Source organism: Crocodylus siamensis, chromosome 6, assembly GCF_052110815.1.
Source record: "Crocodylus siamensis isolate JL-2025a chromosome 6, ASM5211081v1, whole genome shotgun sequence".
NCBI classification, from domain to species: domain Eukaryota; kingdom Metazoa; phylum Chordata; order Crocodylia; family Crocodylidae; genus Crocodylus; species Crocodylus siamensis.
The window spans coordinates 15,003,315-15,030,462 of record NC_143400.1 but is presented as its reverse complement, the minus strand read 5'-3'; the positions used below and the strand labels follow the sequence as shown (position 1 = coordinate 15,030,462).

The 27,148-nt window shown below is 64.0% G+C and overlaps 1 protein-coding gene across 4 annotated transcripts; it reads right to left on the bottom strand.

Moving 5' to 3' along the window:
- Positions 1-25,336, bottom strand: ADAMTSL4 (ADAMTS like 4). Of its 4 annotated transcripts, none has more exons than XM_090053139.1 (18): positions 25,211-25,336; positions 15,768-15,956; positions 12,759-12,828; positions 10,012-10,541; positions 8,818-9,538; positions 8,525-8,627; positions 6,989-7,125; positions 6,247-6,451; positions 5,274-5,449; positions 5,101-5,185; positions 4,822-5,013; positions 4,416-4,545; positions 4,126-4,330; positions 3,712-3,885; positions 3,116-3,289; positions 2,085-2,264; positions 1,440-1,584; positions 1-1,013 (listed from the first exon to the last, which is right to left on the bottom strand). In XM_090053139.1, exons 2-18 carry the CDS (start codon positions 15,794-15,796, stop codon positions 874-876), a joined length of 3,396 nt encoding a protein of 1,131 aa, XP_089909265.1. In that variant the 5' UTR covers positions 15,797-15,956; positions 25,211-25,336; the 3' UTR covers positions 1-873. The 4 variants fall into 4 exon arrangements, with proteins under 4 accessions (XP_089909265.1, XP_089909267.1, XP_089909266.1 ...); XM_090053141.1 differs by having other exon boundaries at positions 10,012-10,538; XM_090053140.1 differs by having other exon boundaries at positions 15,768-15,921; positions 25,211-25,302.
- Positions 25,337-27,148: the final 1,812 nt, after the last annotated feature.

Below are 27,148 nucleotides of genomic sequence, written 5' to 3'. Positions count from 1 at the left end.
AACTGTCCAATCATCTTTAATAAAAATAAATTAGATTTTCATAATCAACCCCATCCCCCCGATACATTCTTTACCATAGACGTTTATAACTTCATATAACTCTGGGTGCCCCCGACTAGGGGCTATACAGTGCCCTGGCTCGGCTAGCCTGGCACGCGGTGCCTGGGAGGATAACAGCTTTCTGCTGCTGGTGGCTGGGGCAGGCGGTGGGGGAAGGGCATCTCCAGTGGGGCAGATTGAACTCCTCCCCCCCTGCCCAAGCCAGATTGGACATGGGGCCTGGCGCTGGGCTGATATGGGTCACCCCTCACACCCCTGCATACAGCTGTTCCAGCTGGGCAGAGAGGGTGGGCTGGTGCGGTGGAGGGGAGGAAGTGCCCAGCTGGTGGGGAGTCTGGGGGGGTGAGGGGGGTGTACACAGGTGTGCCACGCCAGTGCTAGGCAGTGCTGCCCCCTGCCGGTGGGGCGCAGGAAGGTACCCCCCAGGGTTAGCTACAGAGACGGCCACATCCTGCCCACCCTCTCTGGGGGGGGTCTGAGCACCTGGGGGGCAGGTTCTGGGCACCATCACGGGCTCGAAGGGACCTTGAGCTGACTCCAGCCCCCTGATGGGGTGGGGGGATGGGGGTGGCCACGGGGGGCTCCCAGCCCTGGCTACAGAAGGGGCAGCTGGGGCAGGACAGGCATCTGGGCTCAGACGTTGCTCCCTGCTGGGGCCATCAGGATGGCACAAGGGGCCTGATCCTGGGCAGGAAGGGCCCAATCCTAGCCCCGGGACAAGCAGGATCTCTGTCTCCGAGCCCAGGACGGAGGGTCCATCAGAGGCCGCCAGGGGCTCCAGGGTGGCATCTGCCTTGTCCTGGGGGCCGGGTGCTACCGAGCGGGTGGGGCCTGGCGGCGGGCGAGGGCGTGGGCACAGGCGGCACAGCAGACGGTTTGGTAGTAGGCGTAGACGCAGAGCCGCGCCTGCACCACCACCACGCAGTTGGGATGCTTGTCCCGGCAGCTCTCATCTGCGGAAGGAGGGCACAGGGCTCAGGGGCCGGCACTCAAGGGGCTAATGCCCCCTCCTCTCCCTCTACCGGGGCCCCACAGTGGGGTGGGAGAGGAGGTCTCAGCAGCCCTAGGAGCAGCTGGTTGCCGTGCCAGACAGGTGGAGAAACTGAGGCATGGGGACAAGAGACGGACGGTACTGAGTGTGGAAGCCAGGCATCCAGGCTCTCACTACCAGGCTCCAAGCTGGGCATGGGACCCAGGCATCCAGGCTCTTGCTTTTGGCCACAGCCCTTAGCGCTGGGCTCTGCCCTGGGGTCCCTGCCCCCCTCCTCCCCCGGTGCACCAGGGCAGGGGATGCCCCCAGCCCCCATCTCTCCCTGCCCAGAACCAGTCGGGCTGACCTGGGGGCATGGGGTGGGGGAGGAGTGTCCCAGGCCCCTTACCGAGCTCGGGCGCACAGGGCTGGGCGTTGCAGACGCGCTTCTCAGGTGGCTGCAGCTCCGGCGGGCAGCGGTCGCTGAGGGTGCGGTTGGGCGTCAGGCACTGCACCTCCCGCACCTGCACACCCCCCTCGCACGACTTGGAGCACTGCGGGGGCACAGTGGGGTCAGGAGGGTGCCTGGGACCCCCCCACCCTCCCTGGCAGCCAGGTGCAGTCATCTCTAGGAGTGGGACACAGGGCTACCAGAACTGGCCCGGAGTGACGGGCACTGAGGTCATTGGACCTTGGCTGGGGGCTGAGATGCAGCCAGTTCTGGGGTGGAACTGGGTGCGGGTAACAGCCCCCACATCCCGACAGGCCACCCACACGCCACCTGGAGCCACATACGCTTCCTCTAGTTTGGGACAGGAAGTGAAGGGTCCCCTCTCTACTGGGGTGGAGGGGTTGTGGGGTGCCCAGCACAGTGGGGGGGTTAACTGGTGCCTCCGTGCCCAGGCAGGCAGCGCCCTCTGGTGGCCCCTGGGGAAGCTGCCGGCATGGTGCTGTCCCCTGGCAGCCAGCCCTGAGCTGCTGCCACCATGAGTCCTAGCCCCTGCGGTGCCCACCCAGGGGGATTCCCTGGCAGGGTGGGGTGTGGGGTCCTCACCGCGCTCCAGGAGGTGGAGAACCAGCGGGGGCGGCAGGAGGTGCCGACGCAGGGCTGCAGGGCAGGTGGGCGCGGCTGGGGAGCGCAGTCGGCTGCCCCCGTCACGTTGAAGTCAGCACCCAGCTGGGTCACGCAGATCACGTCGCGGCGCTGCGTGCCCGTCCCACACTCGGCTGAGCACTGTGGGCATGAAGGGCATGGCGCTGTAGCTGGGCCTCCGTGCCAGCTACAGGGGACCTGAACGTCGGCTGCCAGCCACAGAGGACCTTCGCCAACCATGTGGGAGTGACACAGCAGCCACATGGGACCCATGCACCAGACCGGTGGGAACTGCACAGGGCCCACATGGACCCTGGGGATCCAGATGGCACCTGCATGGGACTGGGGCACTAACAGGCCACCCACACTTGAGAGATTCACATAGTACACACATGGGACACATGCATGACTCACATGGGACCCTGGGCACCCACTCACCACCCGTAGACCCCCCCCAGTGCCATCCATGTGCCACGTGGACATGCACATGCCACCTACAAGGACCGGGGGAAACCCATGCAAGATTCAAGGGAAACTCATGTTGCCTGCCTGCCACCCTGGGGAGCACAGGGCACCACAAACATACTGCATCTGTCACACACACACACACACACACACACACACACACCCCCTTGGTGCTCTGTCTCTCAGCGCTGAGCGCACATACACACATACGTGCATGCACGCACATAGATGTGTGTACGCACACACATATACAAACATGGACACACATACACTCATGCACGCATCTGTATTAAAATGGACACGTGCACACAAACACAGGCATGTATGCAGGAACATGGGCACACATGCATGCACCCTTCTGCACTAAGCTGGACACATGCACACACATGTATGCAGAAACATGGGCACACGTGCATACACATATACATGCATGCAGAGATATGCACATGTGAGCAGACACACACACACACGCACACAAGCCTGTGCACCTGGTGCTGAGGCCCTCTCCCCCCACCCCTCCAGCTCACCTGGTTCCAGGGCCCTGTGTACCAGCGGGCAAGGCGCTGGCAGGGCCCACTGTTGCAGGCACGCATGTCGGGGGGCCGGGTGCCCACACAGCTCTCCTCCACTGGCCCCTCGCCCGGGCTGGACAGACAGACCACGGCACGGCGCTGGATGCCTGGGCCACACTCCGCTGAGCACTGGTGCAGGGCAACTGCAGTCAAGGGGCAGCCGTGGGCACCCCTGCCCTGAACCCCCCCATCCCCAGGCATCCCTGCCCTGGCTGCCTGCTCCCCTTCCCTCAGCAGCTCCCCGTGCCCAAGGGTAGTGGGCCTAGCCCACGCCATTCCCTCCACCTGCCACCAGGGGGCATCACTGCCCCACCTCCAGGCCCAGGTGATGGGAATGGGGGGTGCAGATGGAGAGTGAGGGGCACCAGCTGTGCTGGGGTGGGGGCAGTGCATGTGGGAGCACACGCCTGTGCACGTGTGTATGTCCAGCCGGTCCTGCGTGGCTCCCAGCACTGTGGCAGGGTTGGGATGGCATGCACACGTGTATGTGCTGGGCGACAGCTGTGCCCGTGTGGGGGCGTGTGCGTGCAGGGGGTGGGGGGTGGCAGTACCGTGTCACTCCAGGCGCTGTGGAACCAGGAGCGCTGGCAGGGCCCCATGTCGCAGGCCTCACGGGCGCTGGGCTGGTGGGTGCCCTGGCACTCACCATCGTTCAGCACGTCACCCTGGTCGCTCACGCAGCGCACGTGGCGGCTGCGCTGGCCCAGCCCACATGGCACCGAGCACTGCGGGGAGGGAGGGGGTGTTATACCCCAATCTCGGTGCCCCCCAGCCCTGCCCCCAGCTGCCCCACGGTTGCCCCCTGGATCCTCCTGGACTCCCCACTTCGGCTTTCTCGTCCCCCCTGCGCACCCCCAGCGGTCCATGCCCAGACCCTCATGCCCCCCAGCTCCTTCATGGGCCCGCCCAGGACCTGTCCCCCCACGCCCAAATACCCGCTGTCCCCACATGCCCCCGGCACTCACTGCGCTCCAGCCGGTGCGCACCTCCCAGTGGCTGCAGGGCCGCGCCTGGCAGGCCTGGCTGGGGCTGGGCCGGGGCAGCTGGGCGCAGCGCTGGACCGGCACTGTGGTGCTGCGGTTGGCGAAGCTCTGGCGGCACAGGACCTGGCGGTGCTGCGTGCCTGGCCCGCACGACCGGCTGCAAGCTGACCACTCGCCCACGGCCCAGCTGGGGGGCAGCAGGGGGTCAGTGCCGGGCTGGGGGGCCCTGACATCCCCCCCTTAGGGTGTGGCAGGGTTGGGGGGGCACTCACTAGGCTGGGCAGGGCTGGGTGTTGCAGGGCTCGGGGGGCGCGGGCGGGCGGGGGAACCCGTGGCACCGCTCGTCCTCCAGCTCCTCATGCGAGTGGCGCCACGTGCAGCGAAACAGTGGCTTCCAGGACCCTGTGGGCAGGCAAGGGGCAGGTCAGCACGGGGGGGTGGCTCTGGACACCAGGGTCCCTCAGCCACTGGGATTCCCCAGGCACTGGTTTTGGCTGGGTATCAGCTCCCCATCCCCGTGCGACTGAGTGCCCAAGAACACCAGATGCATGTGAAGCAGCCCCCCCTCCCCACGCCCCCCTGGGAGATGGAAGCGGGGAGTTGGGGGTGGAGCGGGGCATTACCCTGGCCATCAGTATCACGAGCGGTGCTGGCCTTAGCCAGCCACCGCGGCCTCACCTGTGCCGCAGGAGGCCGAGCAGGGTGTGGAGCCCACGCGCTTCCAGTAGAGGCCATGGGAGCCAGTGGCAGGAGGCGGCGGTGGGGGCACGCGCACGTTCCTCTGCAGTGTGCCAGGGGGCCTGGCGGGCATAGGGGCAGGTGGCGTGGGCAGCTCCAGTGGCTCACTCGGTGACACCACAGTCAGGGCACCTGGGGGGAGCAGAGCTGGGCTCAGCCAGGGTCCCCACCCCCTGCCCTGCCCGCCCCGTGCCCCTGGAGCTGGGCAGGGGGCCATACCAAACTGGGGCTGGGGGCTCTCAGGCCTGGGCACTGCTACGAAATACTGGTAGGAGATGCCAGGGTTATCCTGCTGGAAGATGATCTGTAGGGGCAGAGGAGGCTGGATTAGGGGGGCCAAGGGGATCCCCTCATCCAGCCCCTGCCCCCAGGGCTGTGACACCCAGACTCACGTAGACATCGAGGGGCTCGGCTGTGGGGCCGTCAGCCGTCAGTGTCTCCCCGCCACGCTGCTCGCCAGGGCCGGGCCGGGCATAGGTGAAGATGGTGCCACCAGCCTCGTAGCGCCCCGGTGGGTCCACGGCCCAGTTCCCATTGATGAGGGACTTCCCAGTGCGGCTCCGCAGAGCTGCAGGGCACAGCGGGGTGGCTCCAGCATCTCCAGTGTGTTGGAGGGATATGGGGGCTGGGGCACATGCATGTGCAAGGGGTGGGGGCATTGGTGCATTTGCACTCCGCACTCCATGGTGCAGGCATCAGTGCCTTTGCATGTAGTCTGTGTGTAGAGAGCACATGCATGTACGTACATGAGCACTGCCTACCAAGGCTATGTGTAGAGTGTGTGCAATGTATGTAAGCATCACGTGTGGGTGTGTGAGAGGTGTGTGCGCGCGTTTGGTGCACCCATGCCAAGCAGTGTGCACACAAGGCCTGTGTTTATGTGAGCAGTGTGCACATGAAAGAGGCACGGCACACATATAAGCCATGGGGGGGGCATGCAGACAACCTATGTGTGCTCAAGGGCCTGAGCACTGCATATGTGTATGCACACGCGTGTGTGCCAACTCGTATACATGAGCCTCTGTTTGTACAGGCAGCATACACGAGTCAGGTATCCTGCATGTGCCAGATGTGTATAGGGGTGTGCGTGTGTGTGTACAAGGCAAGCAGGCAACACGTGTGCTCAGGGGCCTCAGCACTGCACGTGTAGGCATGTGCATGATCCAACTACTTTACACACGTGGCCTTGGATCTGTAAAGGTCACGTACATGTGCATCAGGCATGTGTGTGCATGTGCATGTATGCATATAAAGCATGCAGGCAACACACGCATGGATGTGCAAGGAGGACGTGCAGAGGAGCTGCGTGCGCAAACCTAGGGCAGACGCGTGTGGGATCACACAGGCCCCCCCCCCCAGCCTCACCCAGGTAGTTGGGGCTGGGTGCGCGCTGGGCCAGGCGGATGTGGGTGGCGCTGGCCGGCAGGCGCAGGATGCGGTGGTAGCCGATGGGCACGTGCCGGTCGCTGAAGTTGCCGCTCACCAGGCGGCAGGTGGAGCCGTCGCCCCCGCAGACCCCGCAGGCGTCCAGAGTCCGGTTGGAGCCCAGCACCCCGTCGCAGCCGGGGCTCTGCGGGGGCAGCGCAGCCCTGAGACCCCCTCCACGGGGACCCCCCAGGACAGGCTGGGGCTGGGCAGGGGGCTGTGATCACCCCCCGGCCAAACTCACTGCACACAGGGCCCCCAGTCCATGCCAACCCTTGGCCTGTGTATGCCCAAGAGCAGCTGCCCACTGGGTGGGGCTTATGGCATGAGCAAAAATCCACTGCCCCCAGATGTCAACAGCCCAGGCACATCTGGACCCCACACACTGCATGGAGCATGACCACCCCCTCCCCTAGAAGGGGTGTCCCCCGCCAAGTAATACCCCACTGGCTTGGCAAGGCAGTGCTGTGGTCCTGGCTTGCAGGCAGGAAGGGGTTAATGAGTTGCTGATGGGGGCAGAAAGGACCCAACTGAGTTGGGGGGTGGATTTCTACCCCTTGGGGCTGGTGGGGGTGGGGAAGGGACCCAGGAGTCCTGGCTCCCAGGCTGCTACGCAGACCAGCACCCCGCCCAGCTCTGGGCCGGGTCCCAGCCCTCGGGCCCACAGCACAGGGGCACTCACCAAGCAGCTTCCAGCCACGCAGACGCCGGGGGTGCCGGGCTGGCAGGGCGCGCCGTCCCGCACCGCCTCCGTGTGCCGCACGTAGAAGCGGTAGCCGACCGGGCGGCAGTTGAGCTCGCAGCGCTGGGCTCCCCGCACTGCAGGACAGGAGACGGACTGGGACGCGCTGGGAGCCCCCTCAGCCCAGGCCCCATCACCCTGTCCCTCCATCTCACCGCGCTCTACCCCCACACTGATGCCACCTGCCCCATGAGCCCAGCCTCAGGCAGAGCAGTAAGAGGAGCAGAGGACAGGGGAGAAAAGGGGGTTACAGCCAAGCCAGAGCTGCCCTGTCGGTGATGGGGAGAGGGGGCTGGGGGCAGATATCCCCTATCTGGGGGAGGTGGGTGCCCTCACCCTGGGCCCCCCAGGGGATGGCTCAGCCCCCCTAAGCCTATGTGGACCCAGTGCCGTCAGTGTGGACCCAGTACCCACCCCAACCTCCATCCCTGGGCCCTGCCCCAGCTCTGACCCCCGCGGTGAGGCTGGATGTTGGGGCACTTAGACCCCCGGCTCCAGGCTCCCCAGCTTCCTTCCTGCTCGGCGGTGATCTCAGCCCTGGCCCCTGGCCACCGCCTCATGGCTGGAAGGGAACGAGGCCTGGACATCTGCGCTGTGTCCTGCAAACAGCCTCACCCGCAGGGTGGAGGCCGGAGAGTCCCAGGCCCGGTCACAGGCGTGGTCCTGGCATGGGGGCACAGCTGGAGCAGGACCCCAGGCTGGGGCACAGCAGGAAGGCAGGGGCTGGGCTGCACATCTGGATGGGGTGGGGGCCTGATCCTGGAAGGGGCTGGGTGGGGTGGCTCTGTACATCTGGACTGGTCTGTCCATGGTAGAGCTGAGGGCTGGGACTCCCCCCACCACGAAGAAAAGCCAGGGGCTCTGAGGCCCCAGGTCCAGAGAGGAGAGCTGGGGAAGGAGAAAGGGCTGGGGAAGGGGGGGAGAGAGAACGTGGCAGGGCAGGGACCTAAGTGAAGGATGGTGAAAGAAAGAAAGAAAACAAAGGTAAAAGCAGAAGAGTGAGAAGAGGCAAAGGGAAAGGGGCTGGGAAAGAGGAAGAAAAGGGAAAGTGAGGCTGGGAAGGGAGGTGGAGGCCAGGCAGGAAGCAGGGAGGGAGGAAGGACAAAGGGAGGGATGCCGGGAGAGGAAAGGAGGGGAGGAAAGAGGAAAGGGGGCTAGGGAAGTCGGGGACTGGGACTCGTGGCTTTTAAGCCCAGTTCAGGGGGCTTCAGGGTCACAGCCGAAGCTGCTGGGCACCAGGACTCCTGGGTCCCATCGCTGGCCCCGGGAGGGCGGTGGGGTCAGGGGCTCACACAGGGCTGGGGGCTGCCCACTCCCAGGCTGAAAACACGGACCCCCAGGATCACTGCCCTCAGCTCAGGCTGGGAGTGGGGCTCTGCTGTGGACTCAGCCTAGCCCCGCAAACACCAGCCCACATCTGGGGCCATCCATCTCCCAGCGGGATGCCCACGCCGGGTGCTGTCCCCGGCCCCTTACCGTCGGTGAAGGGCTCCCACTGGTACAGCCGGCCCATGAACTCCTGGCTGTTGAAGGCTGCACACTGCAGGGCCCGTGGGTCAGGCTGGCTGGGGGGGCACGGCTACAAGGGAAAGGGGGGTCACCCATGGCCAGAGCCCCCTGGACTCACAGCCCCATGCCCTCTTCCTCCCCAGCTCTGCCATGGTCCCAGCTCCACAGGGGCAGGAGTTGGAGAGCAGCAGCCAGAAAGAAGTTCGGCTGTGTGTCCTAAGCCCTATACTGCGGGCTAAGCCCTATTCAAAGGCCCTCACCTCCTGCTGGCAGGCTTTGTGCTGCTGGCTCTCGCCCTCGCAGTGGGGGCTCTCGGTGCCAGGGGAGTACAGGTTCCAGCGGGACGTGTCGGCGGGGCCGTGCCCCGCGCTGGGGATGGGGTGATGGAGCAGCCACGTGTCAGGCTCGGGCGCCGGCTGGTCCACGTAGAGGCTGTGGGTCATCCTGGTGCCCGCCCGGGGCCTGTCCTGGCGCTGCACCCGGGGGCGGGCGGGGGGAGGTGGCCTCCCGGAGTCAGGCCCCTCCCAGTTCAGCACCCCCTTCTGGATGCCCCCTGACCTGGGCTGGGGCAGGGAGCTGTGGTTTCCCGGCAGCTGCCCCCGGGGGCCCATGCCCGCCTCGGCCCTGGGGAGCCCTGCCGAGCCCGGCTCATCCCCTGCCCCACCCTGGGGCTCCAGCACTGCAGCCCCCAAGTCCCCGATCTCCCCCTGCCCTGAGCCACGAGGCACATCAGGCCCCCCTGGCTCCACGCCACCCTTGGTCAGCGGCGTTGCCGGCCCCCATGCCGGGTGCTGCATATTGCTGGCGGGCTTCTGCCGGGCCGTGGCCAGACCAGCTTTGCGCTTGGGCTTCTTGACTGGAAGCGGGGGCCCCGGGTGGCGCCGGATGCGGGGGGCACCCTCCTCCCTATGTAGGGGCAGTGCGAAGGGCACCTTGCCATAGCCATACTTCCCCGGCTTGATGTTGTCGCGTGTCTGGGACCTGCAGGCAACAAAGGGGGGTTATTAGAGACCCTGCAGAAACACAGCGCTGCCTTCTCAACCAGGAGCCCCCACCAAGCTGGGACCCCACCTCTACCCCCTGGCGGGAGAAATCAGGACTGCACATCTATGTGTCCTGGCCCCTGCATTGCACAAGAGGGAGATTCTCCGGGAGCAAGTGACCTGTGAGGCACCTCCTGGGCTAGCAGATCTGTGCCCAGAGCTGCTCACGGGGTCCACGGAGCATGGACGCAGAGAGGCAGGATGGCTCAGTGATCAGAGCCACGGCCGGGGACCCAGCTTCGATGTGTCTCTGCCACTTCCCCCGGGTGGCCTTGGGTGAGTCCCTCAAGGGCTAAAGCCCCCCAGAGTTCCCAGACACAAGGGTGCCAGGCTCCAGAGCAGGCCCTTGAAGCCCAGCTGGGAGGAATGGGCTGGAGGAGCCATCACCCTGGATCCCGGGGTCCCACTCACCTCCGGGCAGCGCTGGACACTTGCGTGGGGGTCGCTGTCCTGCTGTGGCCCACGGAGCTATGCCGGGGCCTGTCACCCACCTCAGGCTTGAAGAGGGGGATGACGCTGCGGGCGGGGGCCCGGGAGGGTGGGCGGCGCGGGGCAGGGGCCACGCCATGCCCAGAGGTGTCGTCCAGGGCGGGGGGGGGCCGACGGAGGGGCGCAGCGGGCAGCTCCTCATGGCGGGTGTAGCGGGGCGGTGGGCTGTAGCGGGGGGGCAGTGCTGGCCCCCTGTCCGTGCGCAGGGGGTAGGTGCCAGCCCACTCCTCCTGGAAGCGGGGTGCTGGGCGCCGGGTACCCCCCCCAGCCCAGGCTGCTGGTGGTGGCGGTGGCAGGAGGCGGGGCTGGCAGACACGTGTGCGGGCTGAGACCCCCGGGCCACAGGGCTGGGAACAGGATGACCAGGGGCCCCAGCTGCCCCAGACGCCCGGCACGCGAGGCCCAGTCCCGTCCTCCTCTGGCGCCTGGCGGGATGTCCGCGGGGGCACCTGCTGGGCAGAAGGGCACAGGCTGGTTACGGGGGTCTCAGGCCCTGCCCCCCATCTGCACACCCAGGGGTCTCTGCCCAGACCCCTAAGCTCCCTGCCACCCCCTTTGGATCCAGGGCAGAGGCCCTGCCCCATCCCATCCCATGCCCCCATTCCAGCTCTAGGCATCCCAGCCAGGCGCCCCCTCACTTGCCCAGCTGGGCTGGACAGTCCAGCCGCAGCCAAAAAAGGCAATCAGAGCTGCCGGTTGAAACGCTTGGCCTGGCTGGCGCGGAGATCCCACCACCCACGGTGCCAGGGAGAGTGGGTCTCCACCTACCCATTGTGTCTGGGCCCTGAGATGGGGACCAGGGAAGTGTTGGGTTAATTGTTCCCAGAGCCCCCCGGGGTGGGGTCAGAGTTGGGGTCAGGAGGCACTGGGGGCAGGCCCTTGGGGGGCTTTGCTGGGCTTTCGGGGGCACCTGGTTGTGAACCCAGATGGGAGCTGATGCACTGTAAAGCCCTGGGGGCTCCTGCTGGAACAGCCAGGGGCCTATCCCAAGGTGCTTTGCGCTGCAAGCAAGTCACTCTAGCAACTTGTCTGCTCCCAGAAACTCATCTGCCCCACGGGATGCAGGGGAGGCTGGGAATGGGCTTAGGGGAAGAGCATATCCCCCTTACCCTGCACTGGGGTTTATCTCCAGAGCCGGGACCCAGCCCCATCCGTGCCCCGTCCCACACGCTCAGCGAAGCACGTGGGGGATTTTGTTATGTAAAGGAGGTGGGAATGGGCGGGGGGGGGCACAGCCAGGGGCACTTCCAGCAACCACAGCGGCTCTACGCCTATCAGACAGGTGGGAGAAAACTGAGGCAACCGGCAGACACGCAGGAAATCGTGCCCCTGCCATGAATATGGAGTTGAGCCTAATTGAGAGCCGCCTCGGGGCTGCTCTACTGGGCTCCAGGAGTCTGGAGGCCGTGGGGATGGTTTCCATCTCCCCCAGACCTGCTCCAGCTGCAGCGGGCAGGCTAGGAGCCCCTCCACAGCCCCCTGCCCCCCAACAGGGGCATGTGGGGTGTTTTCAGGGTGATCTCAGCCCCCCCAAGGCCCAAGCCTGCTCTCTGTGTGTGCCACGGTGCACAGCTGCATGTGCATGCAGAGCACGGCCCGGGCTGAGTCCTGGCTCCCATGTGGTTCCTGACACGGGGGCGCGAGGCCTGCCTGAGCCAGGGAGCACTTGGCTCTGCAAACCTGCCTCGGGGCTAGCAAGCCACTCCTCTGCCCTGGGCCGAAGGATCCTGGTCCCTTCTGATGTCTCCCCGAAAGCAGGCGGATGGAGAGGAGGTGGTCAGGGGGCTTCTAACTTGCCTGCTGCAGCTGGGGCAGATCCAAGGGCAATTCTAACCCACCCCCACGCCAAGGCTCAGCTGTTTGCCGCTCCCCGTGGGGCCAAACAAGGCAGCACCGGAGGGAGTGTCACCCCTGCCATGGAGAAAGCAGCTCCCAAAGGGGACAACACCCTACTACACATGGCAGGGGCTCCAAGGGGGAACAGCAAGAGCACAGAGGAGGAAGCCCCACCACCATGTGCCCGCCGCAGCCTCCCATCCCCACGCAGCTTGCACCAGAGCCGGCTTAGCTTCCCGGTGGTTTGAGGCGAGCAGACGGGGCTGGCAGGGCCCCAGCTGGGGGGGGAGATTTGCAGCCTGCCAGCTATTATAGGCTCAGCCCACTCGTCTGACCCCAGCGCCCGCCGCACAGGGGGCAGGGGTCAACCTGGCCCGGTGCGGAGAGCGGGGTGGGCTGCAGAGCGAGCGGGGTGGGCTGTGGCCCCCCGCAGCCCTGGGCTGTGCCATGCAAGAGACCCTGGCAGCCCCCCATGCCTGGGACAGGGGTCTCGGGGTGGGAGTATCCTGCTGTTCAAAGCCTCTGAGGCCGATGGAAAGCAAACAGCCGGGAGCGGGGCTGGGCCTGGTGTGTGGTCCCGGCCAGGCGAGGTTGTCTGGGCCCCTGGGGGGGGCCACGCAGGTCACCCCGCGGCTGGAGAGGAGGCTGCCGGATGCAGACGGGTGGAGCTGAGGGGAGGCTGGGAGCTCTGCAGAGCCGGCCTGGGGCTGGGGGGGGGCTTTTCCCTGTCTGCCTGCAGCTGGGACAGGGGGGCTGAGCCCACCCGGCAGGCCAGTAATGCGGGGTTGGGCCCATGATCCCCGCTCCCCATAGCTTCCCTGGCCCAGGCTCACCTTGCGGCTGGCATGGCAGAGCTGGGCGAGGAGCAGGGGCAGCGTCAGGGACAGGGCGGCCACGCGCAGCCTGGAAGGACAGACGGATGCATCCTGTTAGCATGGCTCAGCTCACCCCCCCCAACTTTAAACCCACAGCTCCCCGGGTGCGGGGGCAGGATGGACAGGGGGCTCCTGGTTACCCACCGCCATCCTGGCACTGCTGGAAACCCCACATCTGGGACAGATCTGAGGATCCAGCCTCCCAAAACAAGCAACAACCACACTGAGCCGCCCCAATGCCATGAGGCTTCAATGAGCCGCTGGGCGTAACACCATGGGCAGGTGCACGAAGCTGCATGTCCAGTGTGTGCAGGGGCAGCAAAATCCTCTGTGCTGCTGTTTTCCACCCAATGGTGATGGAAACCCAGCAGATCCTGTGGGAAAGCTGATCCCGCACCCCTGGGCAGCTGGGCTAGGGCACTCGGGTTCGTGCCATTGCCCCTTCCTCGGCAGACCTCCCCACCCGACTTATCTCCTTCCAGGAGCCGGTTACAAGGACCCCAAAATACCCTGCTTCTATCAGGCCCCAGCTTCTTCTGCTACACCGCCCATGTCAGGAGCTGCCCCCCCCCAGCACAAACCAGGCCCTACGCCCCAGCTGCCAGCAGCTCTTGAACCAGGGACCCAGATCCCCTCGGCTGTGGGCTCCTGAGTTATCCAGGCTCCCAGGACAGGATGTGGAGGTTTTTTCCCATGGAGATAGATCACTATCTACCCAGCAAAGCCAGCTGGTGGCAGGGAGCAGCCTGGGGAGGGGAAGAGTTCAACTCGGTGTGGGCGTGATGGAGCTGGAAGCGTAGGTGATAAGGAGGATTGGAGGGTGGGGGATGCCCTAGACTGGAGTCAAGCGCCGGGGGTTCAAGCCCCAGCTCTGCCCTTGAGTGAGCAGCTCTCTTGCTCTGTACCTCAGTTTTCCCCACCTGCACTACGGGTATAGTGCTGCCATGGATCCAGCCTGTTCGGCTCCGGGAAATGGGGAGCAGTGAAGAGAGGGGATATGGGGCCCATCCTCACTGCCTTCTCAGGGCCAAGTCAAGCCAACCTGGTCCTTGCAGCTGAGTCCCAGGGGGAGAGCTGCCATCTCCATCTGCTGGGTGGGGAAACCGAGGCACAGACGGCTGTGGGGACAGGCTCCCCAGATTCGCTCTGCCGTGACAGCCCTGCTGGATCCCAGGCATCCAGTCTCTTCCGCCGCAGGGCGGCTGGGGTCCTGACTTCAAGCCCTGGCTGGGCCCCGAATTTCACAGTGGGGCTGCAGGCATCTGCTGGCCCCCCGCTCTGCTCAGCACACGGGCTGCGGGGGGTTAAGGCCTGGCTCCCTCTCTTTGCAGTGACTAATATCCCAGCCTCTCCCCTGGCCTGCGGCCACTGGCATATCCAAGGAGGGGCCGACTCTGAGTCGCTTTGGGTGATGCTTTAACACGGGTCCCTCCAAGGGGCTTGGAGCTGGATCGCAAATGTCTATTGATCCCAGGGCACAGGCTGGCTAGAAACCCTTAGGGGGTTGGGGGAGAGACACAGACTATCCCCCATCGTGGGGGGGGGGCGGGTATCATCCTCCTTATCTGGGCCCCACAACAGCTGTGGGATGATGGACACGGACCTTCCCAAAGCTGTAGGAACAGTGCAGGTCTGGCCCCCCCGGCAGCTCCAACCCCCCCTGCTCTGGGATGTCTGCCAGATGAGTCCCCAAGCAGCGTCCTGGCACCCACCTTTCCTCCTGTGTCTGCCCAGCTGGGCAAAAAGGGGCCAAGATCCCAGCCGTGACCCTTGCAGGCTGTCACCGCGCCCCAGGGGCTCTCTGGCTCTGGAAGGCAAGGCTGTGCCAGGGCCATGGATGTCTGCTCTGCCCCCCGGATGAAATACTGCTATAGAGCAGGACCCCTTGCCCACGCCCGGGCCCCCTGGGGCATCTGTGACCTGGGACAAGTTGTGGGGGAAGCTGTAGGATCTCCATCCCTGAAGCTTTCCATGAGGTGGCTGCAACTAGCACTGCAGCCTCCGGCATCTGGGGACCCTCGAGGATCCTCTGCCCTGCAAATGGAGCCTGTGATGTCTGGTCTCCGCTCGCAGCCGCCCCCTGCTTCAGCCCCGATGACTCATTTCTTCCCCAGGACACGACCTGCCCAGCTCTCAATGAAGCCGCTCCACCAGCCAGCAGCTGTAGGAGGCTCTTATCCTCCACGCCGTGTCCCCAAAGAGACACCTGCCCTAGATCCCCTGATGGGACCCGGTGGGGTGGCTGGGGGCGATACAAACCCATGAGACGGGTCCGGCCAGGAGGATCTCAGTGGGGGTTGGACTGGGCCTCACCCCGGGTTCACCCCCCTGGTCTCCCGCGGTTTGTTTACATGCGTTGCGCTGTATTTACATCTCAGGCTCTTTGCAGCCAAGAGCATCTTCAAGCAACAGCTCCCCAAAGCCCTGGGTCCAGCTTGAAGGTATTGGATGGGGGGGTCTGCTTTTGGGCATCAATACCAGCCCCTGGCCCAGGAGCAATAGGGCCCTGCCCTCCCCATCACTGGAGACCCTGGGGGGAGATGAGGCAGGGAGCTCAAGGGACCATCCAGCCACCCCCCACCCCCAGCCTGGCTGGACATGCACGTGCACATGTACACACAGGAAGCAGAACAGATAAACACAGGCCTGTGCCGGGGACCACCTGGCTGGATAAATAAGGCCCCCGCAGAGGCAGGACAGTCCAAGGGTGAGGATGCTGGTGGTGGCTGGGAGGGCCATGTCCCTTACTCCGTCACTGCTGGGATGAGCGGCCTTGGTCTCTTAGCCCACAGTATGTCTCCTCCGGATGTGGACTACAGGGTTCAGGGCACTGCCCACCCACAATCAGGTCCCTGCTACATTGTTCCACCCCCTGCCACGTCCCAGAGCCACGTGAAGCATGGAGTGGCAGCCAGCTCTGCGGGGCCTAGGCTCCTTTCTTCCACCCCAGAGACCCCTTCCCAGCACCTGCTGCAGACCCCATGTGGGGTCCCCATCCTGGTTCCTTCTGCCAAGGGAGAGTGCGCTGCCCGGCTTCACTCCCAACCGGTTGCTCCAGGTCTCAGCATCTGCTCCTGGTCCGTCCAGAGGGTCCTCCGGGGCTTTTTCGGCGTCCTCCTCCCTGGGTGAAATGAGGCAAGCTGCATCGGGCTCCACCTGAAACACGGAGCCAGGATGAGGGCTTGGGACCCGGCTGGATTTGGGAGGGTGCTTTGGTACTTCGCCCCCCATCTAACCAGACACACTGGCCCCAGCTCATCTGTGCCCCTGCTATCGCTCCCAGCGACGTGTCCTAGAGTCCGCGCTGCAGGGGGATTCTCACTTAGCTCAAGCCAAGAGCTAAAGCACCTGACTCTGGGACCTGGGGCTTTATGGAGACCGTGAGTCTGCTGCTCCCATGAGCTGATGCCCCAGCCAGTGCATGGGGAGAAACCCAGCAGCTCCACCTCCCAGCAGGGACTCACAGCCCCAGGCACGGAGCAGGTGCTGGGAGCAGGGGGTACGAGAGGACCCGGCCCGGCCCAGGCTGCAGTGGAGGAAGGGGCCGGAGGGGGCGTCACCTTGGGTCCTGGCATCCCACTCACTGCTCCCCCCACACCTGGCAGGACACATCCCAGGCCCAGAGCCAGGGACAGCAATATGCAGAGGCCGCTGCGCAGTGGTGCAGCGTGGTGGCTGGGGGGGGAGGTACAGACGGCGCTGGTCTCCCCACACATGTTCTCTGCTGCCCCTTTGATCTGCCATGAGAGTCCCCCTACCCCACCACCATATGCCCCCATGGCACAGAGCAAAGCCGGCTCCCCAAGCCTTGCAGCCGCCCCTCATCTCCTGCCAGTGTGCCCAGCAAGGCAAGGGGGTCACTGCCTAGCAGCAGCCTCCAGCCCAGTGGGCACAGATAGGCCTGGGCACAGACCTATTTCCTCTGGCGCGGCGGCTGTCACATGGGCTGTGCATCCCTTCCCGCGCTGCGAAGCCCGGCCCCCCCTTCACCCCCTAAGTCCCTGCTCCTCATCCAGTCATCGCCTCCCTCTGACCTCTGGTCCTGCGAGGCGCTGGGTGCTTTGATCTCGTCCTTGGGGACGCCCAGGCCCTCCGAACACCGGATTGACTCTTATTCTCCCTGGCTCCTTCCTACCCCGGTGGGTGGGCAGCCACCCCCACACCACTCCAGATGTTCTCCCCTTTGCCCAGACACATCTGGGGGGAGCACAGACTTTCCACAGAGACTCAGGGCTCGGCTGAGCTGGACACACAGTGCTGGATGTGATCCTCCAGACTGGAGAGGCTTCAGCAGTGTTCAGCCGTCTGTGACCGGGCACCGTGTAATGGGAAACAGCCCCACAAACCCGATGGATGGGCTAAAAAATGCAGCTGATGGGGAGGAACTGGCTGGAGAAGGTGGAGGGGGACTGAGACCAGTGCGCAGGCGGCTACGGAGAAGCTGGGGGTTGAGGGGCAAAGAAGGGACTGATACTGCAGCCGGGCAGGCGGCAGAGGGGTGGGTCAGCTCCCAGCAGCCCCCCATCACAGGCTGGGCCGCCAGCGCGCCAGGCACTGTACAAACCCAGCGACTTGCACGGCAAACGTCTCAGCATGAACATGCATGTCGAGGCAGTGCCGCAGCTGTAGGGGCTGCAGTGGAAAGGGGAGCGGGGGCTGGTGTGTTAAGACCACATGGTTAACCCCTGCCAGGGGAGTGGGGGTGGGTGTGAAGGGACACGGGAATTTGGCCCCTCTGTTTCACTTCCCGTGACTTTTGGGGTCCCACAAAAAACACCAGCATGTCCCCATCATGACTGCAGCTGCCCTCACTCCTCCTCCAAAACAAGTAGCATTGCAGCCCCCTTTTACACCTCCCAGGAGCCTGAGCTTGAAGCTTGGCCTACTGATCTGGGCACCAGATCCTACAGAGAATCACACACCGCCCCAAACCCCACCCCCAGCAATGCTTTAGGACAGGGGAAAACGCTGCCAACATTGGAAAATCCTCCTGGGAGAAGCCAACCACTTCCCGCCTGGCCCTGGGACTTTTTAGAAGACCTGGAGATACCTCCAGCTAAAAACCTCCTGGAAACCGTAGAGTTTCTATCGCGCTGTTGCCATTTGAGGCCAGGAGGTTAAAAACCTCGGCCTTGCTGGAGATGAGAGCTTGGATAAGAGCTTTTCCAGGTGTCTCTTCCACACTATGGCTTAGCATGGAGAAAGGTGGATGGCACAGCAGAGTGGCACCTTATAAGCTATATATATATATAGCTTATATTTATAGATGTGCCTTCCACCTTTCTCCATACACATGTATACATATTATATATATATATACATATATATATACATATATATATGTATCCCCCGAGCTTTTGCAAGCTGAAGCTTACTGGATCAAAGATCAGACGTGATCACATGCCTCTCGTGCAGAGAAGATACAGCCCGAGTCCCCTGGCTGCAGGACCAGAAAAGGGAGGTGAATTATAGCAACGCCTGCTTTAAGGTCATTTTACGTTGCCGGAGTGGAGTAAAGAGGCCCTGGGGAGAATCAGTCCCCGGCAACATCAGTACAGCCCCCCTGATTCTAGCTATGCCCCGTCTGCCTGCCGCGGGTCCCCACTCTGGTATTTATATTGAGCTGGGATCCAGCCAGCGCCTCGTTACGAAGCAATAAATCACCGACCCGACCGGGCTGGATCCAAGCGTTCCCCTGCATCTGTCCAAATTGGTGGTGACCGAGTGGGCAATTAGAAACAGCCGCGTCTCTGGGATAGGGGAGCGGTGGAAGAGCTGCTAGGCCGTAAGCTTATGCTGGGCAGACGTGGCGAATGCTGGTGCTTGCGGACCGCTCAGACTGCGCTTGTGGGGCACCGGGACAGGGGGTGGCCAACTTACCTGGGCCCCGTTTCTACAGTTCATGCCCTCCCCCCATCAATCACCAAGTCCGTGGGAGACCTCATGGCTGCACCTGTCTTCGACACCCTCTTAGGGATGTGATGTTCCCCCACGGGGCTAATCCTGGGCAGGGGCTGGGAGGCTGGCAGCGGTGCCAATGAGGAAAGGAAAGGTGGGTTTCACCCAGCGTTCCCCCCTCAGTGACGTCAGGCAGCAGGGGAAACTGAGGCACAGAGGTGGCTAGTGACGCATGGAGGAAAGTCATATGGGGTTACTGCAGGTCCCCACTTGCGCTCAGATCCCCGTACCGTTTCCAGACCCAGCACCGTTTGCACCCAGACTCTGCCCAGGCCGGGGGGTGCCTGGAAGGTCCGGCTCGGTTCTGGGTTTCTGGCCCCACGGGGGAAAGGAAAACACTGCCTGTGCCACCGGCCTCCGTGGGAGGCAATCAGAAGGCCGGAGGGGTGGATGCAGCACTGCCCTGGCACCGTTCCCAGCCCAGCTCTCTCCGAAGCCCAGCTGGAGCCCTCCACCTGGCCCCAGCTCTCCCCGCCGCTGCCTCTGTCTAGCTGGAAAGTCATCGCTCTCCTTCTGAACACGCATCTCGCACGTCCCGGAGCTTGGAATGGGAGAGGCGGCTGCACGGGGCTGGAAAAGCCCAGGTCTCGGCGCCTGGAAAGCTGCAGCCAGGTGGGGCCCAGAAGGGGCCGTTCACCCCCAGCCCTACACACAATGCCGCCCGGTGCCCTGATCCCCTCTGGGCACGGGAAGAAAAAGAGGGTCCGGGGAGAGCAGAGGCAGATGCCCGCATGCGATGAACGGGATCCATGTGGATGCCGTGAGCTAACAGTCTAGCAAGCTGGTCTAATAGCACACAGAAAAACAACGACAGCAGCAGCGCCGGTGCCAAAGCAGCTGCCTTTGAGGAACGCTCTGCTTGGAAGAGGTCCTGCCCATCCCGGGTTTCTGGCCCCCGATGACTTCGAGGGCCTCACAAAGGCCCCGCCTGATGCCGTCACATCTCAGCCGCCCGCACCAGCATCAGGCACAGCTGTCAGCACCTCGGGGTTTGGAAGCAGGTCTCCCTTGAGGCATCTGGAGATGTTCCCATGTTGGCAGCTCTTTCGGCGGATGCCTTCAGAGGCTCTCATCACAGGACTCCGGGGGCTGGGGCTTTACACAGCACCCCCTGCATCCAGAGCCCCTTGATGAGATCACAAGCCTTGGCAGTGGTGCCGCAGTGACCTCAGACGCTGGAGACACGGTTCCAGGGAAGATCTAGAGGGTGGCCAGGAGGCAGACCGCGTTCTCCGGCAGCTGAGGGCAATAAGGAAAGTGGGACAGAAAAAAAAGCCGTCGCCGCCAGCCAGCTGGGAGCACAGTGGCTCTTCCCAGAGTCGTTTCCTCTGCCCTTTCCCCATCAGGAAAGGCGGTTTGCCTGCGCCAATAGCTAAGAGCCAGCTGCACACAGCAGCTCCGACCCTGACCCTAAACGTGCTTCTAGCAATAAAGATCCATTAACGCCCTGGCTGGGGCAGAGCCTGTCCGGAGTTACACGGGTTAAGGGCGTATCATCACCTGACCGCTGTTCCCAGTCCCTGAACCCCTGCCCCACCCCATACCAGCAGAAAGCTGGCAGCTTCGCTTTCATGGCACCCTTCACCGGGCGGCAGAATGATGCAAAGGGGCCAGAGCTGCGGGCCCAGACTGGTCTCATCACCCGGGCAGAGCCCAAGGACGTGGCTTTTCAAAGACTCTGCCCTCGGGGGGCTTGTAACGACAGAAGTTATAATTTAGAGACACTCCCTTACTCAGAGGGTCACAGAAGTCAGGAGCTAGGAGACAGCACCTCGGTGAAGCTGGCTAATTAGAGCCAAACAAAGGGTCTGCAGAGGTTGCCTCTTGCTCCACACATAAAGTCCGCGGTTACTTTTTCTCCTGCACGGCGTGCCTGGATTTAGTGAACCCAACAATCCTGACAGGGGCAAAGCCCTGCTGGGCTCTGGGCCCCAAATCAACACCCCCATCCTCCCCCCAGGCACCTACACCAGCCAGAAACCAAACATCTCTGCTCTCTACAGTGGGATGAGCCACATCTCCTGGATCCAACCCCTCTCCCACCCTAACACAAGACTGTTTCACAGCCTGAACTTTCCACCTCCCTCCCACTGTGCAGGGCAAACTGGGGCTCTCCAGCTAGGGAAACTGAGCCACAGGCCAGCAGCACGAGAGCAAACCCTACTTCTCCAAGGCGCACAGCTCCAAACACAGCAACAGGGCCTCCCTGATACCCAGGTGCCTGAATCTCCTGCCCCACCTTTGCTCCAGAGAAGCAGGGCACCGGAGTCCAGCCCCATCCCCGGGGCAGAGCCAAGGACACGCTCGTGATGACGTCACCCCCTCTGGCCTCCACGCCAGGCCCAGAGCCCGCAGCCCCCTGATTACCAGGGTGGGCCTTTCGCTCGGAGCCACGGCCGTTCCAACTCGTTAGGCTCCCATCTGCTCCGCAGGGATAAATCAAGCTGCTTTTGTTTGAGCAAGGGGTGGGGGGGAGTGTTGCTTCAAGAGAGCAGCCAGCCAGAGGCGCCGGAGCCAAGAGGCAGCAAAAGTTCCCTCTCCCGCAGCCCGAGCCAGTTGGGGTCCGGCCCGCCAAAGCCACAACACCCCACCCCAGAGCTGACAAGGCCGGGAAAAGACAACACAGGGGCTGCAAAGGCCTGGATCAGTGCAGATCTCTCCGTGCAAAGAGGTCTGGCTTAGAGGGATCTGTCTGGAAGGGATCCTGAGACCCCAGCCCCACGTGTAGGGGGGGCAAGAGGTGACACACACCCCACCAGGCACCTCCTGGGGACCCCCCCCAAAAGTCTCTCTGATACTTCCCCCCCCCATCAAAACTCCAACAACCAGATAAAAAATAAATGCTTCTGTTTCCAGCAGCCACCCAAAACTGGGCATTTTTTATTTTTGGCAGTTTGGGGTCTTCAGTACTTGGATAACAGGGGAAATCCCCACCCCCCGGCTTGCAGAACAGGGTCGACAGTAGCTGGACAAAGAGGTTAGATTATGGATGTGGTTAGATTATGGGTCTACCTGGGATGCTTTGGACAGAGCTGATTCTGTCTCAAGCAAGGGTCGGACTAGATGTGACTTCTGGAGGTCTCTTCCAGCCCCACTTCTTGGTGATTTTACAACCCAAAAAGGGGTGGCTGAGAAAAGGAACTTTTTTTGTTTTTTAAGCCAAGTCTTTGACAAAAAAAAGGCAGACGACTTGGCTGAAACAAGGCGCATTCCCCACAAAAATGCCACAAACTGGCTATTTCCCACTCAAGGAAACCTCAGCGAGAAGTATGTGGCCAGCTGAACTCGGCGATATGGGCCCTACCGCTGGGAGAGCTTTGAATCGCAGACCAGCCAGGCTGGAAGGGTCCCCAGGAGTTGCGGCGAGACCATCCCAGACACGTCCTTGTCTCACCTAGCCCTGAAACGACAACCAGCTGGGTTGCACAACCACAAGGCCTAGTGACACCAGGAGCCTCTGAACCTGCCCCAGGTCAAGCCAGGGGATGAAGGCTGGCAGTGTCCTGCCAGTGCAAAGGGGGTTAAATGCCCTCCAGAGATGCCAGGGAGGCACCATGCCCCCTGATACAGAGGAAGGTAACCCCCCAGCCCTCCCAGTCCATACCAGTCTGACCAGGGGGGATGAAGTCTGGGAAAAAGCTCAAGCACCTTCTGCTCTGCTTTGCACCCTGTGGGCAGCAAATATCCATAGATTTCATAGATTTAGATTTCATAGACATTCGGGCTGGAAGGGACCTCGGGAGATCATCGAGTCCAGCCCCCTGCCCAAAGGGCAGGAAGTCAGCTGGGGTCACAGGATCCCAGCAAGATAAGCATCCAATTTACTCTTGAAGGTGTTCAATGTAGGTGCTTGAACCACCTCCGCTGGCAGACTGTTCCAGACCTTGGGGGCTCGGACAGTAAAGAAATTCTTCCTTATGTCCAGCCTGAAACGGTCTTGCAGGAGTTTGTGACCGTTCGACCTCGTCATCCCTTGGGGCGCTCTGGTGAACAGACGTTCTCCCAGATCCTGGTGGTCACCCCTGATAAACTTATAGGTGACCCTTTTCTAGGACAACCCCAGGGCTCCCGGCACTGCCCCTTCATTAGGCAGCTCGTTAGGGGGGGTGATCGTGTGCTGGACAAGCTGGCGGTGCATCCTCCCGTCCGTGGGGAGCAGGCTGTGCCGGGCCCTGCCCCGAGCCACCCTGTCGCTCGGGGCTTAGCCCAGGTCCGAGGTGAACAGATGACGAGGGCAAGGGAGTGCACGCATGTGTATTTGTGTGCATGCATGAGCTTGTGTGTGAGTGTGATGATGACCTCCTGCGTCCGCAGGGATCTGGGCAGAGGCGTGACCCACACACACCCTTGCGCAGCACGGCTGCACGTGCACAAGCTCATGCATGCATGCAAACCTGCACAGACATACACACTCACAGAGGCACACATGCAAACATGCACATGCATGCACACATACAAGCTCACACAGGCAGGCAAACACACACGCAGACACACAAACACATGTTTGCACATAAATACACACACAAACATGTACACACACATGCAAATGCATGCTCACATATCCATGCAAATGCACACATGCATACAAACTTATGCATGCACACAAACACAAGCACACAAACATGGACACGCACACACATATATGCAGACCCACATGCACACACATACGAGCTCACACACGCACGCAAACACACATATGCACACACCTACAAACATGCACAAACTCACACAAACATGGGCATGCACAAATACACACGCAAACACATGCCACCCTGCACAACCACACAGACACATGCACGCACAAATCTATGCCCCAAACACACATGCAAACACAAGTGCACACATGCACGCAGATACACACCAGCTCACAGGCACACATGCACACTCACACTCAAATCTGCGCGCACACACGCACGCTGCCCCGTCCTCAGCCTGCCTCGCAACCCGAACATCGCCCTAAAATAGCGCCGTGCCCATTCTCGGTCGCTACAAACACGGGTTATTCTGGAGGTGCCAAGAGCGCGCGGTGCCAGGCCCTTCCCAGCCGGTTTCCCATCCTGGGGTGGGCTGTGGGGTTGCCGTGGCCAGGCACTGGCACGGCCCAGGCGCCCCACGAGGGCGAAATCCAGCCGCGGTCCCACACCACCCAGCCCTGCTCTCTCGCAAGCCCTCTGGTCCTCGCACTGCTCCCTCAGGCGAGGCTCCCAGTGCCCCCCACCCCACTACACCGGAGCCGCCTTCCCCGGGCCCAGAAAGCACGGCCAGCTCCCACAGCAGCCGGCCCCGTGGCGGCAGCTTTCCTCCAAGCTCCTGCTCCCGGAGTCCCGGGAAGCCCAGCTCTGCCCCGGGAGGAGCAGCCCGGGTTTCCGGCCTTTCTCCGCCGCTCCGGATTTCGCAGGGGCCCGACTCCGGCCTTCCGACTGTCCCTGGCAGCGCGGGGGCAGGGAAGCGACAAGCAGCGGCCGAGGGGGCGAAAAGAAGCGCAGGGCCCCTCGCTCCTGGCCGCCCTCTTCAAAGCCCAGCCCCGGCGGGCTTTGCCCCTGCAGCGGGAGCTGCTCCGCGCAATAGCCGGGCACCGGCGCGGACAGGCGTTGAGCTTTGGGGCCAGGAGGCCTGGACCCCGCAGGCTCCCCAGAGCCCGAAGGGGAAAACGCCCTGGCCGGGTGCTGCCGGCTGCCGGCCCCGGTGCCCGCCGCCAGCCCTGCGGCGGGGAGCTGCCGCTGAAGCCGCCGCGCCCGCGGCTCGTCCCGCCCGGGCCCGGGGCTCAGCGTAGCCCCGGGCCCGGGCGCCGGGCGGGCGCTGCGGGGGGCGCCCCGGAGTCTCTCCCTGCCGCGGGCACCCGCGCTGGGCCGCCGCGCCGAAGGAGTCCGGGGCATTTCTGGCCGTGGAGGGCGGCGGGGGGGGGGGGGGCCGCGGCCCGGGGCAAGTCCCGGCTCCAGATGCTGCCGGCCCGGGGCAAGCGGGGGAGCCGAGGGGCTCCTGCAACCCCAAGTGCCCCCGTGACCCCCGCACCCCCGTCCAGCCAGATCCCGGGTCTCCTGGCTGGGGGGGGCAAGTCCCACTGTCTCTTGGCGGCAGGGGACCGGATCCCGGTGTCCCTTGGCTGGGGGGCACCAGACCCCTGTATCTCGGGGGGGGGGCAGATCCCAGTGTCTGCTGGCTGGGGGGGGGGGCGATCCTGGCGTCTCTTGCCTGGGGGGCAGATCCCAGTGTCTGCTGGCTGGGGGGGGGGCGATCCTGGCGTCTCTTGCCTGGGGGGCAGATCCCAGTGTCTGCTGGCTGGGGGGGGGGGCGATCCTGGCGTCTCTTGCCTGGGGGGCAGATCCCAGCGCCCCTCGGCCGGGGGATCCCGGCCCGGCAGGTCGCGCACACGTGGCAGGTGCGGCCGAGACTCCCGCGCCCGCCGGCCCCGGCCCCGAGCCCGCCCCGGTCCGGCCCCGATCCGGCTCTACCTGCTGCTGCTGCCGGCGCTGCGCGGGCGGGGGGCGGCGCGGGGTGCCGGGCTCCTGCCGCCGCCGCCGCCGCCGCCGCTCCGCCCGCGGCGGGCTCGCCCCGGCCCCGGCCCCGGCCCGGCCCGGCCGCCCCGCCCCGCCCCCCGCCCGCCCGCGCCGGGACGGCCTCTGTGCCACACGCGCGCACGGACCCGCGGCTTGCGCGCCCGGCCTGACGCACTCTCTACACTTTCTCCCCAACACTGCACGGGGAAGACATACACCCCCCAGCCCCAATGCACAACCTACCTCTCACACTGTACAGGGGAGACGCGCGTGCACGTGCACACACAGCCTACGGGGGGACACGCACCTGTGCACACCCGCATCAATACCGATCTACAGGGAACACGCACGCACACTCTGCACGGGAAAGAAAGACACACGCGCACAGCTGGACAGGGAGCACCCCCCGACCCCAGCTACAGGGAACACACGCAAGGGCGGGGAAGACCCCCAGTCTGCGGGGCGGACGCAGCGCCCCCCATGAATAGCCCCTCTCGGCAGGGCCTTTCCGGACCTGGCCCGTGCGGAGGAGGCCGCGGCCCAGCCCTGCCCCTGGTTCCCCCCAGCCCCGTGGAGCAGATCAGGCCCAGGGCTTGTCCCAGCTCCCTGGGTGCTGCTTGGAGGAACCGGGAGACAACCCGGGCGTCGGGGCGCCCACCGGGGGCAGAGGCACCTGCTGCTTTGCGCTGGGCCGCACGGGGCCCAGCGGGGGCAGGTGAAGGGCCACCAAGGCAGCAGCAGACAGACGAGCGCCCCTTTGAATCCAGGCGCGCAGAGGAGCAGTTGGAAACGATTCATAAACCCTCAGCCCAGATCCCCCCCGCTCGCACTGGGTCTCACAGAGCAGCTCCTCGCCCCCAAGCCGGCGGCGCTCTTATCCCCATCTCACACCCAGGCAAACCGAGGCACACAGCAGGGACGGAACGGGATCGAGATCACTCGGCAGACTGGGGGCAGAAATGCACCCAGGTATGCGGCAGCCCGGTGCTCTGCCTCTCACGGGCACAGGAGAAAGTTACCCCGTGGGGTGGGGAATGGCAGCACGGTGCTGGACAGCACGGGGAGCAGAAAGCAGAGCAGTGGATTGGGCAGGGGAAGGGCACTGGAGTGCCACTCAGAGGAAGCGGGGGTGTTTGAGGCCCACCTGCCCACCACCGCTCCAGGGCCTGGGAAACCCCCTCCAGGGTCTCTCTGGCCTCTCCAAGGAGCCAGCCCCTGGCCCACGGGGCGAGCGTGGCAGGTTAGTCACTCGGCGGGGATCCTGCAGGCGCTAGCCAAGACTGTAGCTGGAGCTGCGGGTCCCACGCAGGGCGAGAGCCGTCTTCCAAAGAGCTCCCCGTGGAAGCAGGCCAAGTGACGCGGTCCCGGCCCGGCGACACCCAGATCAGACCCCCTTCTCGGAGGTCCCTCGAGATGCACCGGCTGCTGGGCCTGGCTGCTGGGCCGGGGATCGGAGCCCTGCCCCGGGGTCATGAGCAGCTGGGGGAAGGCCAGGAGCACGACGGCTTCCCGGGTGCTCTCTGCTCTCCCCTTCCCGCTGGCCCCTGCCAGCCCAGATTGGAGCAGGAACCTGAAACCAACCATCTCCCGACGGCAGAGATGCAGCTCTCGGGGCTTGGCATGAACTCCTGGCACCAGCCCAGGCCTGGCTCGCGTTCCCAGCAGGCCAGGCTCCCCCCCACGCTGGGGAGCTGGAAGCCAGGGGCTCAAATGTCCCTTTTTTGCCCCCTGATGCCACCCAGGAGCGTCACCCCAGGTCTCCACTAGGGTGGCCTTGGTAAAGTCCCTTCCGCTGCTTGTGCCCAGTCCTTGCAGAAGCTAATAATCGAACATCCCTCGGGACCCCCAGGATGAGACACAAGGAGGGCTGGGTTTCCCTGTTACTGTCTGGCA